Source organism: Rhipicephalus sanguineus, chromosome 4 (assembly GCF_013339695.2).
Source record: "Rhipicephalus sanguineus isolate Rsan-2018 chromosome 4, BIME_Rsan_1.4, whole genome shotgun sequence".
Lineage (NCBI taxonomy): Eukaryota > Metazoa > Arthropoda > Arachnida > Ixodida > Ixodidae > Rhipicephalus > Rhipicephalus sanguineus.
Genome location: NC_051179.1, coordinates 41,771,163 through 41,787,220, shown reverse-complemented (window position 1 = coordinate 41,787,220; position 16,058 = coordinate 41,771,163). Strand labels below are relative to the sequence as shown.

The window sequence follows — 16,058 nt, the reverse complement described above, 5'->3', positions numbered from 1 at the left end:
GGCGGTGACTATATGCAGTGATTCACCCGTACTCTGTGCTGTTCCGGTGAATATTCTGCCCCTGCCCGACTGAGAATGTTCGACTGTCGTTTTTCACGCTTAAATGAGGGGAACGGTACTTCGGGGCATTTTCTTCAACAAGAAAGCTGCTCTGTGGCCGAATGGGTTTTTACGTCTCGTTACTGCGGTAGTCTTTACTTCAGCACCAATTTGATGTTCCGTATCGGTGTTATTTGATGTTCCTTACCAATTTGATGTTCCTGTATGACGGCCCCCTGTGTGCCGCCATATTGCCCGCTGAACTGCTCAAAATGTGCGTGGGCCCGCCTAGAACAGCACTGTAGAAGCGGGAGAAGTACTGTAGAAGTGCTAGAGGCCCGTGTTCTTAGATTCAGGTGCACGTTGAAGTACCCCAGGTGGACCAAATTTGCGGAGCCCTCCACTACGGCGTGCCTTATAATCATATCGTGATTTTGGCGCGTAAAGCCCCATATATTATTATATTATTTTTATAAATCGTATCCCTGGACGGCACACTGTATGCCAGAGGTTCTTATGTGACGAATCTCTGGTCACCACGGCGGTATAATGGCATGCCCTCGTCGCTGTTCGTCGTAAAACCGAGCTGCGAGGTTGCCGGTGATGCTCGGGCGAACGTTTGAGTGATGACTCGCGCGCTCTTCCCGATCGTTCGGGGCCGCCGAGGCGAAGCCTCTTGTTGGCGTGGTGCCTGGTTGACGTAAGACGCTGTCGACGTACTGCGCGCTTCGTTTGGGAAGTGATGCAGCAGGGCGACCCTGCTGGCTCGCGCAGCAGCTCGAAAATGAAGCAAGCCCTGCCACGTGCCCAAGAGTGATCGGTTGTCGCTTCCTGCGCGAACGCGTGCCCGGTGAACCTGCTGAGTACTCGCGGAATTATTTGCGCAGTCACGGAGGGGGTTCGAATGGCACGGTCTTAGCTAAGCGCGCTTGCCGCCTGCCTCGCTTTGTCGAGTGAAGTTTGCCTAAGAAAACCGTGTTCGTATAGTTGGCGAAGGAGGTAGTTGCGTCGTACGTTGTTAAAATATTCTTCTTTGAAGTTCATCCTTACAAAGAAATTAGTACCCGAGCCCCCCTCCCCCCTTCCCTGATGTTTTTCCGTGGTTTAATGTAACTTATTGCACTTCCTATGGTCTTATCTGTCTCGCTTTTCTTCACAGTATGGCTAGTTCTCCATCGTAGAAGTTCTACTTTGCCGTGTTTTCCAGGCTTCAAGTTTCCCGAGATATTCCCAGTGATGTGTACGTTTGTTAGATACGCCCTACGGGGCTTATTGGTCTTGACGTGGATGTTCGAACAAGAATCATCCACGTCAAGAGTTATACTTACAAGCACCGCACTACATGAACAAGAATCTCCGGAATACGTTCGCAATTCCAGTACAGCAGTGTCCGTGAATGGGACACAGTCAGCTGCAGTGCAGGTGCAGGCGTAATTTCCAACATTCTCGCCAAGCAATACTTGCGAGACGCAGCCATGGCGAACTCTTCGTTTCAAGCGTACGAACCACATAAGTGATCGCACCATCGCGTCATCCCCTGCGTGTTAGTGGAGACGGTAAACTTGGCTAAGCAGGAACGCGTTAGAAATCTTCATCGATGTTGTGCTCGCTTGTGTCTTATCATCCTGCTGCCACGGTGGGATGGACGCGAAGCTTCGCTTCGAGTTAGGTCTGTCTGGCTCTTTCTTTACGCCGATCGTCTGCGTAGCAGCAGCGAGCGCTTTGCCGCCTCGGAGGCGAACACCTGTGCGACCCGGCGCACCTGTTTTTTTTTTCTTCTGTGCCGGAGGAGATGGCTGGCTGTCGTGCGTGTATGTAGGCGATATACATGGATGCCCTCAAGAGAAGAGGAGGGGGTATCTACAGAGCCGGCGGGAGTGGAAGAACCGGTTCTGGGTTGCGTTGTCTGCGCGAGGCACGTTCGTCCGGCATCGTCGGTAGCATCGTTTCTAGCATCGTGGTTCTCCTGTTCCATCGGTGGCATCGCACTGTGGTGGTATTGCTTAGCGCGTGCGGCTTAAATGGGGACTACATTGAAACACTAAATCATTTTTACACTGATAAATTATTTTTTTTGCAAACTCTATCGTCGCTGTGAGCCTACCGGGCTAGTCCTGGTAGGAGCCTAGTCCAAGGCTTCGAAGTGTTGTGGCGAGGACAGAAAGTTGAGCCAGTTGTTAGAGGAGGTATCGCGGACAGAGTAGGCGTTTTTCTACATGAGAAGTAGCAGTGGCGTTGTCTTGGTCTCTTGCGTCCGCGTTTCCATGCCTTATATTTTCCTCGATAAATGCTCTTCACGGGCATTTTCCTGCGGCCAGCGATCTACGCATCTTCAACAACCCCTTAGATGCGAGGTCGTTGGGCTGTGACGTCATTGTCCCTATAGGTTTCCTTCCAAGCGTCACCCACGCACGAACTCTCTTACCACCGGACCGAGCCGAAGCGACTACCGAAAAGTTGCGTGCTGGGGGCGTCGTGTCCCTCGTCTTAGCTCGTCGTTTTCGGGTCGATCCTTTGTTTCGTAGTTCGTTCTTTGTCGTTGCTCCTCTCTCGACCACCGTATGCATTCACCGTGCTTTCGGGAAGCTGACAACCATCCCCTTCCTCCGTGGTCGTACAGAACTTGGACCCTATAGCTCTTGTGAAGGAGTTAACAATCCGGTCGTGTCCCCGCGCACCAGCCGCGGTCTGTGCTCGTTAAAAACTTCCACGCCAGCAGTGGCGTCGTCCTCGTTGCGACGACGCCAGGCGAGTAAACGAACTTGCTTAGCTGCGCCGTCGTGCGAACCAAGGACTGTGCCCCGTTTTTCAGCTCCAGTGTATATGTGCGTCCTCGGGCTCATGCATTCCGCCTCGGTTTCCTTTCGAGTCCTCGCGTGCCCAGCCGAGGTACACGGGGGAAGAGAAGAGATCGTTAAACTTTCTCTAGAAACGAGTCGCGCGATCGCGGTGCTTCTCTGGAAGTTCTATTTTTACCCGAGAGACAAGAGAGAGGCCGGTGACAGCGCGCGCTGTTGTAGAGCTTTGCGGCAGGCGGCGACGCGACGGTCTGCGAACCCTGGCGTTGTTTTGTTGCTCTGTGGCGGCTCCGTGTACGTGAGTGCGTACGACGCCATCTGAGACAGTTCTGATTGCGGCAAGGTGTGTCGTTAGCCAAGTCGATCGCACGTTTGGGGCAGTGAACGGCGACGTAGTACGCGACTCGCGACTTCGTTCTTTGTTTTTTTCTCGACAGCGTGGACGGATTACCATTCGGAGCCTATTACCCTGGCCTAAATGGCCAACACTCCCGTGATTATCGCGTACGGGACGAGCATGTGTGTGTGTGCTGCATAAAGGACGTTCAATTATGCAAAGAGACACGGCGGCGTTGACTCGTGTCCAGAGGCATCACTTCGGTCGCCGTGTCTGCCCGTGGTTGCCGTGGGCGTGTCGGCAACCCTTTCTGTAGCGGACAGTGCTCGTGTGAAATTATGGTTATTGCCTGTTGGTTGGGGGGGGGGGGACGTATAATAAGCGTCGATCACGGATTTCTGGTCTGCGTTTATCTGCGCCCTGGGCGCTCGGGTTTGGACGAACGCACTCGGTAACCGAATGACGAGCCATCGTATCGCTGTGGTTCGTGCAGTGGCGCTGTAGGATCGCTCACTGCGGCGCGTCCCGCTAGCAGGAACGGGGAGTTGTCACGACACGATGACGTCGTGCAGAAGCCAAACTGATTACGACGACGACGTTTTCTTGCACGTTAGACCGCGGTCTTCGCATCCACTAGCTATACGAGTGCACGCTGTTGCTGTTTTCAGCGAAGACTTCCGTCCACGCAAGCGATAGGAAAGGGGTGCTGAAGGAGGCTTTTCTTCCGAGCCATATGTCTGTCGTGTTGTTAGCTAAGCGTGTGTGTTGTAGCCAGTTGGAAGATGCATGAGGTGTCCGCAGCAAAGGACGCCGCCGGAGAGCGCGCGCTTGTTCGCTGTCGAGGGAACGATATCGGCGAAAGATTCATTTGCATTTGGACGAATTTATTACGTTACTTAACGAGCAATCTTTGTTGCATATACATGAGCGCGCTGAGCAATGGCGTCGTGGCATTTGTAAGGGCTGGTGGGGCCTGGCTTCGGCTGTCGGTCGCTGCTGCGCTGGATGGAGCGCAGAACACACTATTGGAGGGGGGGGGTGCGGCGGGGGGGAAGAGAAACGGCAGTGTATGCAGTTGTGGAGGGGGGAGAGGGGGTGTCGCTCGACGAGCAGGGGAGGGAAACCGGGCGGGTGGCTGCCGCGTGCGTTCTTTATTTTGTCGCGCCGAGGACGAATGGGGGAAGGCCTGTGGCGTCACGCCATTGGTCCCGTGTTCGGGAAGGACGCGAGGAGCATGGCGTTTGAGCGAGAGGAGGCGGACGGCTGAGGAGGGAGAGGGGAAGAGGAAGAAGGCCTGGCTGCATGTGCGCGAAGCTGTGTGACGGGGAAAGAAGCGGGCCGGCGCCCACCGACACATGCGCGTGAAAAAAATAAGATAAGAAAAACGCGCTTTCTGCGCGCCTGTCGGAGCTGGAAGCCGGGCAAAATCCTACTTCACCCGCGCCCAAGGTAAAAGACGAGCGGGCGAGAGAGAGAGAGTGGATATGTGAGGGATGGGGTGGTATTGAGGGGGGGGGGGTCGAGAGAGAGACGACAGAGTGGGAAGGAAATAGAGAAAGGGGGAGTGGAAAAGAAAGAAAATAAGAAGGGTAGATAAAAATAAAGATTAAAGTGCGCCGACTCGGCAGTGGTCCAGGTCACGTGGGCTCGTCAGTTGGCAGGGGCGCTGTGGGAAACGGCGTCACGTGACCTTCCGAGCTGCCAACTCGGTCGGGGGACCGTATACGCACCTGCCGACGGAGCCGTGGGAAGCGCGCGCCAGGTAGCCCCAGCGTTATAACGTTTCGGCCCCCCGACCGACCTGGCTTCCTTGGCGAGCGAAGTTTTTCTACCCGCTGTGAAACGGAGGGGGGAGTCCGTTCGCGGCGCGTTTTGGACTCGCCCGGCAGCCGCGATTCCAAAGGCCGCCGCCGCACACTCGCTTGCGACGTTTTCATGGTGTGCCTTGCTAGCTACTGCAATTTTGTGTGCGCTGGTGCGGTCGAGTGCGAATAGTCCAAATTGACGGCGTTTGCACCACTGTTGTCCTGTAGCTTGGCAGCCCTCCAATCTGTATTTTTCTTCCTTCTTTGTAGGCCGCATTTCATTTTTATGTGTTCAAACGTTTGCTTGGTACTCTCGCAGCCATGAAAATAGTAATCGAAGTTTTAGGAAGTCTCGAGCTGCGGTATTTCTCCACGCATGGGTTATATGGCTCATTTTTGAACTCGGCGAACTGTTTCTTCTTCTAGAACTCGTTTCTGGGCGAGTTGGTGCCTATGTTTACTAAACATGTCAATTCTGGTGCAGTGGCGCTCCTTTGTCTTTTCTTCATGTTTCATACATTGATCCAGGAATAACATGTTTACCAATCTTTCGTGTTCGGCTGCAAGTCTTTGTTTTAATGTCGTAGCGATGCTTTATCGCTGCGCTGCAAATGTGGTTGATGAACTTTTGATTGTTGCCATTGTGTGTTCGTGTACGAAGAGCATTTGAAGATTACACAGAACGTTCTAGATGTTCCGCTCCTTCTGACTTGCAAATGCCCGTGTTTCATGCAGACAACTTTCCTGCATCGCACGGCGCTGGGTCACAGCCATGAATAAAAATACTGAAGTTGCGCGCATGACGGCGACTTCTCTTCTCATTTAATTATTATTTGTGTAAGGCTGGTGGCGAGTACCAGAATATTCCGGAGCGTCGTCCGATGTCCACGCAGCTAGCTACTCGAACACAGATATGCACAGATAGCTACTACCTGCCAGATTGTCGCAGACTCTTGTCAGAAAAGCCTGGCAAAAATATGCCGGATATTGTTCCGTTCTTTTTAATTAAGTGGCTTTGGTACAATACACGTACATTATCAAGTGTCCAACATAAATTGGTGGCACAGCAGGAGAACGTGACGTGATAATTATTTATATCCAGAGTGGTTTCCTTTAGGCAGCGGAACTTGCGTGTATTCCCATATACAGCTAACTTATTGCTGGCAAAAAATGTGAGTCGTGTGTTGCAAACTGCTCGTTACATTTTAATTGTCATTGAGCATGCACATTCTCCTGTGCTAATGTTGCCGGACATGCGACACTAGTGTCAGACAAAAATCCGACACCAGCGTCACATAAACGGCACCGTGTGAAAAAATAAATAAATAAAAGGTTGTTTACATAACATGGCTTGTATTTGCGCAGTTGTATCGATCGTACACGTTTGTAGCACAGAATTTTTATTAACAAAATTTCGGTAATACTGTGAATATTTAGCATACAGAAGGTTGATCCCATGGTAGGTAAAAGACAGTATCGGGACCTCCTGCGTACATCCTCAATACATAGATACACCTGTTCACGTACTCACGGGAAAAATGATGCCGGGCCGGCATAAGTCAGCCTCGTCGTACTTACGGATACGCAGCTAAAAGTCTAACGTAGATGTTGATTGCACAGAAGACTGAGCGAGTTGTGGCACATCTTGCGCTGTGCACACCACCATACCGTTGGAGTGCACATACAATTTATTGCACCGGCAGCTTAGTACGAGAAAATTCTCCAACACGCAACTAACCGAACGATATTAAAAAAAAAAAAAAATGTTCGCATATGCTTGCCGTATTCTTCAGTCTCGACTTACCTTCAGCAAGAGGTCGCGAAATGGACTCACGAATTCTCATGCAGAAAAAAAAAAAAAAACACTTCCCTGTCTGCCTCGAAGTTTACCGCTGGGGAGCCAAACACTGGTACTTCGGATTACGGTGTTACACAGAATACGCTGAGTCAATCAACCACACATCTCGAGTTGCGTATGTGCCTTCGTGAAATAAATAATATTTCTTCTAAAGGTAGTCGACGAAAGCATCAGTCGTCACCGAAAAATATTCTCCGCCACGATGGAGGATTTAACACTTCCCCTCGAGTACCTGCTGCCTATCTCGTTGCCTGACTGAAGTTTTCAACAATGAACGAAAAAAAAAATGCCAGCTGCGTTTAATGGTTTAAAGGAAGCAGGCAGGAAGCACGATCCTTACCCACTGGGCTGGCATATCGCCGTGCAGTTCAAAGAAAAACAGGATGTCATCACAATTTCGGCGACGATAGAGAGGCGAAAAAAAAAAAAAAAGTACCACGGCCGCGCTGCACAATGCATGAATTGCACATTTAATGAGTCTTTTCCTCTATTATAAGTATAGCCGTTTGTGAAACGAAGGTCACCTGTGAGCGGGATGGGCCGGCGCACTGTGCGTGCTCTTTATGTATACTCCGACTTCGCCGCTGTCGATGAGAGGAAAAATAAAAGAAAGCTAAGAAAAATGGCATTCCCTGACTCAGTACGGTCGTCCTGCAGACGTTTTCCAGCCGAATACGAAACTCGCCAGCGGCGTTATCCCTCGCCTACTTACAAATACGATGGGGAGATAACTGCCTACGTGGCAATTCGGGGCGGTTTCGATCTAGGATGGCGCAGCGCAGTCGTCGTCCTAGCCGTGTCGTTCCTTCTGGCCCGTTCAGCGGTGCGCGCGCGCCCTCTTCTTCGCGCCTGCGCACAGCCGCCCATCTGGGTACTGCGGAAAAAGCCGGGGGTGCCTCCGACTGCCTGGAAGAGCCGTTTGGTCCAATCGGAGGCTCGCGCAGCTGTCGCGGCCCGAAAACGGCGAGCGCTGCGGGGAGTGCGCGCGCGAGAAAGAACAGCCAGGCCCGGTAGATTGCGAGTAGGAGAATAAAATAAGCGCCAGGCTCGAAAGGAGAATACGACGAAGAAACAAGAATAAATAAAAGGCTGACGTCGTTTCGTTCGCTGCTCCAGCGTTCTCTGTAGCCGACGTGCCTTTCTTTCCCCCTGCAGTGCTGCGGGCTGTGCTGGCGCGGCTTCTTTATTTTTTCTGCCCTGTCCTTCCTCTCCTCCGGCGTTCTTTTCAAACTCTGTGCCGGCGGCCCGTTCCTCCTCCCAACACAGCTCTTGTGCGGGCTTCGTTCCTCCCTGGACTTATTCTAGGGGCGCGCGCAGCGCGCCCGCGTTCTTGATGTTCTGGTTTTTGTTACGCTTCTTTCTTTCTGTCTGCGTTGCTTTTTCGTGTCGGTTTTGTGCTCCACGCACTTGTCCGGGCGCCGCTCGCCTGGCTCGCGTTGTTGCTTTGGTTGCTGGGCTGCGGGGGGAATTTTTTCTCTCTCTTTTTGTTCAGCTGCCGGGGCTTTGCGCTGGAGCAGCAGCGTTCGTGTAGCTAGCTCGCTCGTCGCTGACGCGGCGGTGCAATTTGGACCGGCGGCGGCGTGTTTCTCTCGGAGCCTTCTTCCCTCCCTACGCCACGGCCGGCGCGACTTCAGAATGACGACGCTTTTTTTTCGTGGTGCCTTTGCCTTCTTGCGTTCTCTCGTAGCTCATCTCTCGCTGTGTGGGAGCCCGCATCGGAGAGAGAGAAGGGCGAATGAAAGAAAAGGGACGGGGGTGCGATTTCTGCGAGATAATTACGGGCCCCGTCCGAAACTAGTGCGAACGTAATTGCGCTCCGCCGGCGCAGCGAAGCTAGCCAGCGCCTACGGCTTTGGCCGGCCGGCCGGCTACGAGTCGTGCCGTGCTGCGGCACAACTACCACTACTACTACACCACCGCCGCATTGGAGGCAGGCAGGCCTGGGGCGGTATAGCTTTGCCTTTGCAGTTCTAAGGGTGCGGCGTGTCTGAATTTTTTTCAGTTCTGGGTGGCTGCAAAATGATCTGGCGGGTCTGAACCGCCATAGGCGCGACGTGGCTGTTAGCAGATGAAGGGATTCGCTCGCGATGCGCTGCTGCAATGAAATGAACAACATTGATGTGTGTTCGGTGGTGGCTTGCTTGATAGTAGAACGAGGGTCGTGGACTGATAAGCTTTCCTTTCGCAAACGTTGATGCTGAGTCACATTTGAGCAGAAATTCTGATTTGCCAGTGTCTCTTCTCTCCTCACTTTTGTCGAATTCCTTTCCATCGCGCCTACTTGGACAGAGTATAGGCGGGAGAAAAACAAGGCGTTCGGTTATCGCAGTACTCCCTGTTGGTGCATGTTTTGTATCAATAGTAATCTTGGCGCCAAGAACACGACCACGCAGAAACGTGTTGACAGGACGTAATGGTCTTTTCTGGCGCCAAGTTCACTATTGCTTCGAATATTAGCAACCTAAGCCTCTTCGTTTCGTTAGACTTGGCTTAGGATGGCATATTTTAGAAGATATATTCGGGTGGCCTGCAAGCAGCTTGTTTTCTGTGTGTTCTTTTGTGCGTTCACTTCTTTTTATGCCCTCCGTGTTGGATTACAACGCCCTTTCGAGCACTTGACGCACTTTCTGGAATGTCATGCGCGCACAGATGACGTCGAGCGGTCATAAATTTATTATGAATGAGGGGCACCGAGGTCGGCGAGGTCGTTACTCCTTCGCACACCTGCTAACTTGCACGATTTTATTGTATAGTGCATGACTTTTATGGAGCTCGTTTACTACTGTCGCGTTTTTCAATAACCACGATTTATAACTTCTCTCCTGTGTAGGGTGAACGTTGTTTCTAAAAGAAAGCCAATATGGGTTCTCCGTGACCAATTCGTAAGCGGTTCTTTTCTTGCCCGCTGAACTGAATACTATCACAAATATTCGTTTGCCACATTCTTGCCACTATACCATCGAACAGAATGTATTTTCACAATATTTCTATGGAGAGCATACTTGTCGTGTGCTTTGGAATAGTATCGTTGGGTTCTGACCACAGTATTTTTCACTCTCCGCGCATGATATTCCTGCCTTTGTAGTGAACACCTGCATTGTGCCCAAAGGAGGTCCTACAGCCAGTGTGCGTTGTGTCTGATGGAAGCAGAAAACTAACAGCGCTTTCCTAGTCTTTACTTTATATATATATATTTTTAAATTCTAGCGTAGAGATAGTAAGGTAATTGAAAATAGGCGGAAAGGCAACGTGCCGCAGGGTTAAGCCGAACCCAGATATATACCTCACTACGTATATGCATTTATTTATCATGACCACGTATAACGTCAGCCTACAGCGGTGCTGCTCGAGTTCGACAGAGATCGGCGAAAGACAAGCTCAGGCTCAACTTTGACCACTGCCTTAGAGATCCCTTCTGTGAGCTTGCTCTCAGAAGCGCGCAGGTCTCGAAAGCGCACGGGTCAAACAAGTCCAACGTCACGTGACGACGCATGCGCGAATGCTCGAGCTTGTCTGTCGTAACGGAACGCGTGCTCGTTTGTTCCACTCTATGAGGAATAATAATGGGGGAGCCCGTACTTCGGGGAGGGATGCAGAGTATTCCCGTTCAGTATAATGGAACGCGGGTTATTTGTTCCTTTATGTAGGAGGAGTCGTATTTCGGGGACCCAGCGTATTCCACTATGCAGTATAACGTTACGCGCCCCTTTTCTTTGGAGCCTCGCGCGGGTTTGGCGGCGTATGGTATTGGCGTAATAGTGCACCGTGCATCGAAAGGCCTCGCCGGAAGCAATTTCCGTCCCTATGTGGTGGTGGTGGCGCATCGGCATCTCGTTACAGGGGGGCAGCAGCACTCCTTTCTGCTGCGGCACAGCTTCCATCAGCCTCGTGCTTTTCCTTCCTGGGCTTCGTTTTTTCGCTCGGAACGAGGAAAATGGCGTAAACACGAATAGGGTGCGGTTCAGGGAGGGAGGGGGGGGGGGGTTAGAGGAAGGATATGCCTATGAGGCACGTTCTTTTCTGTATTATTAGTACTTCGCGCTTTTTGTTCTGTCGAGCTGCCTTTCGCTCGTGTTTTATGTTCTGTCCTCTTCCTCTCTCTCTCTCTCTTCTGGCGTTCCTCTTCACGCCAGGATGACTGCGTTCTGCAGTGGCAGCGTCCTCACTAGCGGCTCGTGCGCAGCTCTCTTTCTTTTTCCTGATGACGTAAAAAGTCGCGCTGCCGAGCAGCAATGCGGATGTTTTCATCGCCTCACCGATGCCTCTGCGCGGGAGGGGCGGAATCTCGCCATCCATGAGATCTCCCGCTGCGCCCTGCTGACGGCGCAAAAGCGACAAGTCCGTTCTCGCTCTCTGTTCCATCACTCTCGCCCTCTTTCGTCACTCTCTCCTTCTAACACACACACACGCACACACACACACACACACACACACACCTTCCCTTATGCAAGTGTACCGGGCTATGGGACCTGCAGCATGTATTCCTGGCAGCCATGGCTGTCTTGTTGTTAGTATTTCAGAATGCAATCTCTCTCACACACGCACGCACGCACACCGTCATTGCCACAGCATGGCGCTCTTCGTTCGTTCCAAGAGCCAGCTAGTTAACGCTAGAAAATACAAACGTCAACACTCGCAAGCCGCATGAGCGTTGCTCGGCGTGGCACGACCGCTTTGTGAGGAGTGTGGCCCCCGCATGTTATATGTATGAGCTTTGCGGGGTGCGGTGAACCCTGCCACGTGTGTTCCGTCCTTCCCTGCGTCCAGAAGGTTCATGACATTCGAAGTGATGACGCAAGGTGTGTTTGCCCGTGTGACGTGGTGTAGGAAAGTGGGGCGAGCCGGTGGCGAAATGGTGCATCGCGCACTATAGTTAATTTATATGATCCCCTCGGATCGTATAATCATACATGTATCTTTACAACCGCTCGCTCACAGACAGGAAAATCCTAGAGCACTGGCCTTCAGAGACTTCAATACGAGTCGCTGTAAAGGCGTTGCTGCGATCCCTTGGACTCAGGGACTCGGCCAAAGGCAGCGCGACTTACAGATCGACGCAGACGACGCACCCATAGAGACACTGGATTGAGCGACACATTGCGACTGTGCATTGACAGTGTTTCTTGGTGTGTTAGTCGGGTATTACCATAGTCATAACGACATTGCGGTGTCTTCACACACACCTTTTTTTCTCTTTCATGCGCCCTTTCTCCTTCAAGATCTCCTCTGTTTAACTATCCCGTCTTTCTTTTAGCCCTCTTTTTGTCCTTCCTGGAGCACATGGGGCATACAAAGCAGTGACTCTACTGCTGGAACGACGCTCTATGTATTGTGTGTTTGTTTGTTTGTTTTCCTAGTAAAGATTACAACGCCTTCGCCGTACAAACTCCAAAATCCTTCCATTCCGCGGAAAAAAAAAAATTCTGTCTACGCCTCTGGTGTCCGCGATGTGTTGGGTGCCGGACTGCCTTTCCCGTATTCACTGCGATGTCTTATGTATGTATACAGGTTTAGATGCTCGTCTTTTGCTCGTCTAGATGCGCATAAAGACTTTTGCGCATGTCCTGTCCCCGTGCAAGACAGTGTGTACAGTGACTCATTGTGCCATACCGTAGTCGCCTATCATCACACCTCCCTCTTTCTCTTTCTTTCCCCTTCCCCCTTACCCCCGTGAGGAGTAGCAGGCTAGAAACCCGCTATCCAGGCTGACCTTTCCTCCTCCTTGTCATTAAAACATCTTCTTCATATGTATGTATTTGCTCACTACCGTTCATCTCCAGTGGACTTGTATACAATCATTCAATGATGCACGTTTGTATGCATGCGACGGAAAAAGCTAACTGACCCTATCTCGTCCTCGCAGGTATGGTAAGGTGCAGAGCGTGAAGATCCGTCGCGATGCGGACGGTGTGTGCGCGACGGTGTCCTTCATCGACCTCCGGTCGGCGGCCAAGGCGCACGTGGCCGAGAACAAGCTGGATGAGCGGCTCCTCAAGACCGAGTACTACGAGCCGCCCGCGGCCACCCTCTTCTCGCACGACGACGGCGCCGCCGGCGCGTCGGCCTCGTCGTCGTCCTCTGCCTCGGCGGCCGCCTCTCGGGTCGCCCCGTCGGCCCTGGTCGCGCCCGGCGGCGCCGTCGTGGGCGGCGGCGGTGCCTCGGCGCTCGTCGGACCCGGCTGCCCGCCGTCGGCGGCCGTCGCGCCTCCCGGCGCACCCTACGCCCCGCAGGGTCCCGCGAGGAACCCGAGGTTCGTACTTCGTTTTTTGTACCTTTCTTTATTCACTCAAAAGTCGCAGCGTCAACGGCATTATTGCGAGGGGCATAACATGCTATAAAACAAATGATCAGAATTTTGGTTCACATCCTCAGGCGGTAACAAGTGGCAGTCCGATATAGCGCGCGGAAAGAAGGAATACTTAACGAGACCCATTCATCCAAATACCTCATTTTTTGGTTGTACGTTGTCGTTGTAACACAGTCGGACCCTGTGTCTTCTGTGGTTGGTGCACATCCATTTGCAGTGATTGCCTTTGCCGTCTTGATCGTCTGCTGCTGTTGCTGTCGTCTGCTGCAGTGTGTATACACACGCGAGCTCTGTAGGTGTTCCACGGAAATGCCATCTTCTTTGTGTCGATAAGCCGTTCGTCACTCTTTTCTGCTACAGTGCGTAACACGCGAACCCTGTGGTTTCACTGGCTGATACATATCCACTTGCGGTGATTGCCTTTACCGTCTTGATCGTCTGTTTGCAGTAGGTACTACGCTGCCCCGCAAACACTGTAGCGTGTTGAACGCAAATGTTGTTTTCTTTGTGTCGATAGCTTATCATCATTGTTTTCTGGTACAGTATAGGCCGCCCAAACGCCGTCTGGAATCCGCCTTTTTTTTTTTCACGATGCCACTGCGCATGCTCCCTTCCCCTAGCGGAAAAGTCGCGAAACTCTGGCTTTCGTCCTGGCGATGCCAGTTGTCATGCCTCTACCAAAACGGCAGGGGGCAGCACAGTAAAATATAAAAGGCGGATTGAAATGCAGGGAGGATAATAAGACTTTGTCCAATTTGCTACCGTACAGGTGTGAAGGAAAATTGGGAGTAAGAGAGAGAGAGGACAGTCTAGATGATTCGCAAGCCTACTGTGGCGTGCTAGAGTGGGGAGCTTAGGTCAGTCGTCCGAAGGTATTGTAGAAAGGACCGTATGATCTTGTGGGCTAGTGGGCTGTGAGGCGCTCAGTATGGTAGCCTTAGCAACGCTCTTAGGACAGTTTGTGGTTTGTCCTGCACTCTCTTGCAATATTGTCGGAAGTTGTCCTTTTACGTTTGTCTGTGGCATCTCCTTTTGTGGCTTCGTTCCATGCAGGGACAACTGCTAAAGATAACGAGCGATCGTTCTCATACAGCTCGGGGAGGCCTGTATGTGGGCGCGCAGATGTGCCCTTAACTTTTTCCCCCCTCTAAGTATGTCGCGCGGTTGAGTAATGGCATTCGATGCAACCCGCGCAATTGTCGACCTTGAACGGAGTGCCGGACGACGAAGCCGTCTTTGCTAATGCATCACACGGCAACATCGGCGTCCTTGAAGCTAGATACTTACCTGAAAATGACTTAGTTAATCTTTATTATCTCTTCTTTTTTCAATCTTTGCAAGTCCAACCATAAAAGGCTCGTTGTGAGCACTGTACAGTCTTATTTTCTTGCATAACTCCCTGCATTGCTAACATGTATATATATATTTTCATTTATTTATTACTCGCGTAACGCGATTTCGACTTCTGCTGGTGCTGTTGAAAGGCCGCGTGGAAGATAAACGAACGAGCGAGCTAGCCAGTCTATGTCAATGATGATATACCCGCGTACCCTTTTATTGACGTCATTTCCGTGACAGAAATTACGTGCGTCAATAAAAAAAACACTTTCGTGTTAAAAAGCAGTGCTGGAAAGATAGCTTGCGCAGTTTTCCCACCGATAGAGGTGCAGAGAAGCGTACAGTGTGTTGGTGTGTGCCCCTGTGGTGTTTGGTGTTCCTTTCAACGATGGCGCGACTCCCGAGGCGGCGGAGGATCGAGTACGGAATCTTGGCTGCCGTGTTGCATCTCTTCAAGCCGAGGAGAGGATACCGCAGCGACCACGTGCGACGTGCCCGCACCACCCCGGATAACTTGGTGACGACTTCGGCCAAGCCGTGTGTTGTACCCGCGGAAGTGTGTTTTACCCCGCAGTGCTCGATAAGTCCTGGCCTCTGGCGGGAGGTTGCGAGAAGCCGCGCGCCGGTGTGACAGTGCGGTTGATCCGTCGTCGAAGACCCCGGATACGGATTATCGTCCGGCCGATGTGGTGATCCCCCCTTTTCCTCATTACCCTCTCCCCCTCATCCTTTTCCTGCTCCTTCATCAGTTCCGCGGATGGATGTCATCACCCCAGGATTACCCCTGTTTGGTTTACCACTCATCCCTGGAGTTTTATTCTGAGTTTCTTGCGTTTACTACATGCTACACTGCGTGAGTGTGACGCGCCCCCCCAGGATTAAAATCGTCGTTGCTCGACCCGTCGTCCCGTGGATAGATTGTGGACGACGATGGTTTTGTGGTGATACCCTACACATCCCCACCTACTCACCCTCTCCCCTTTTTAAAACATCACCTCACTGCACCGCGCGTGTGTGTGATCGTGACCACGACGATGCCACGGCCCCCGCACATCGTGACGCACCCGAAGACTACTTTACCGCACCTGCCATCTTAGTGTGGGACTGCCATGTGCCTGCCCTGGATTGCACTGTTGGATGCTGCTGCTGCTGCTACTGCTCCCCGTGGTTGTGTTTACTGTATGTAGTCTTCTGGGTGATTAGTCGTCCCCCCCCCCTTTTTTTTTCTTAAGACATGCGTCCTTGAATTATATAATTTCGCTTGCTAGCTCGCCCGTTCGTTCATATCGAAGTGTGGCTCACGTGGTGCCCGCGGTGTACAGTCTGGTCCACTGTTAACGGGAACAAAACGCGTAGTTCCGGTTTCTGGCATCGAATATCGGTGAGGTATGTCGCAGGGACGCGCAGATATCTTTTGCGCGTTAGAGTATGTCCAGTTGGTTGTATCGGGGAGCTTTTTTACCGACAGTAGTGATGCTGCTTTATTTAATAATGGCTGACTGTTCCTTTTTACAGGGTACGGGACTGTACAGTTCCGGCTATATTGTGCAATTTGCTGAACTTCTATATAATCAAT

The 16,058-nt window shown here is 51.8% G+C and overlaps 1 protein-coding gene across 1 annotated transcript in view; it reads left to right on the top strand.

The window, feature by feature from the left end:
* LOC119389816 (msx2-interacting protein) overlaps positions 1–16,058 on the top strand; it is a 199,463-nt gene that overhangs the window by 125,119 nt on the left and 58,286 nt on the right. Inside the window, exon 2 of the mRNA XM_037657210.2 lies at positions 12,701–13,087. Within this exon, the coding sequence (XP_037513138.1) occupies positions 12,701–13,087 (387 nt within the window). The remainder of the gene's footprint in view (positions 1–12,700; positions 13,088–16,058) is intronic.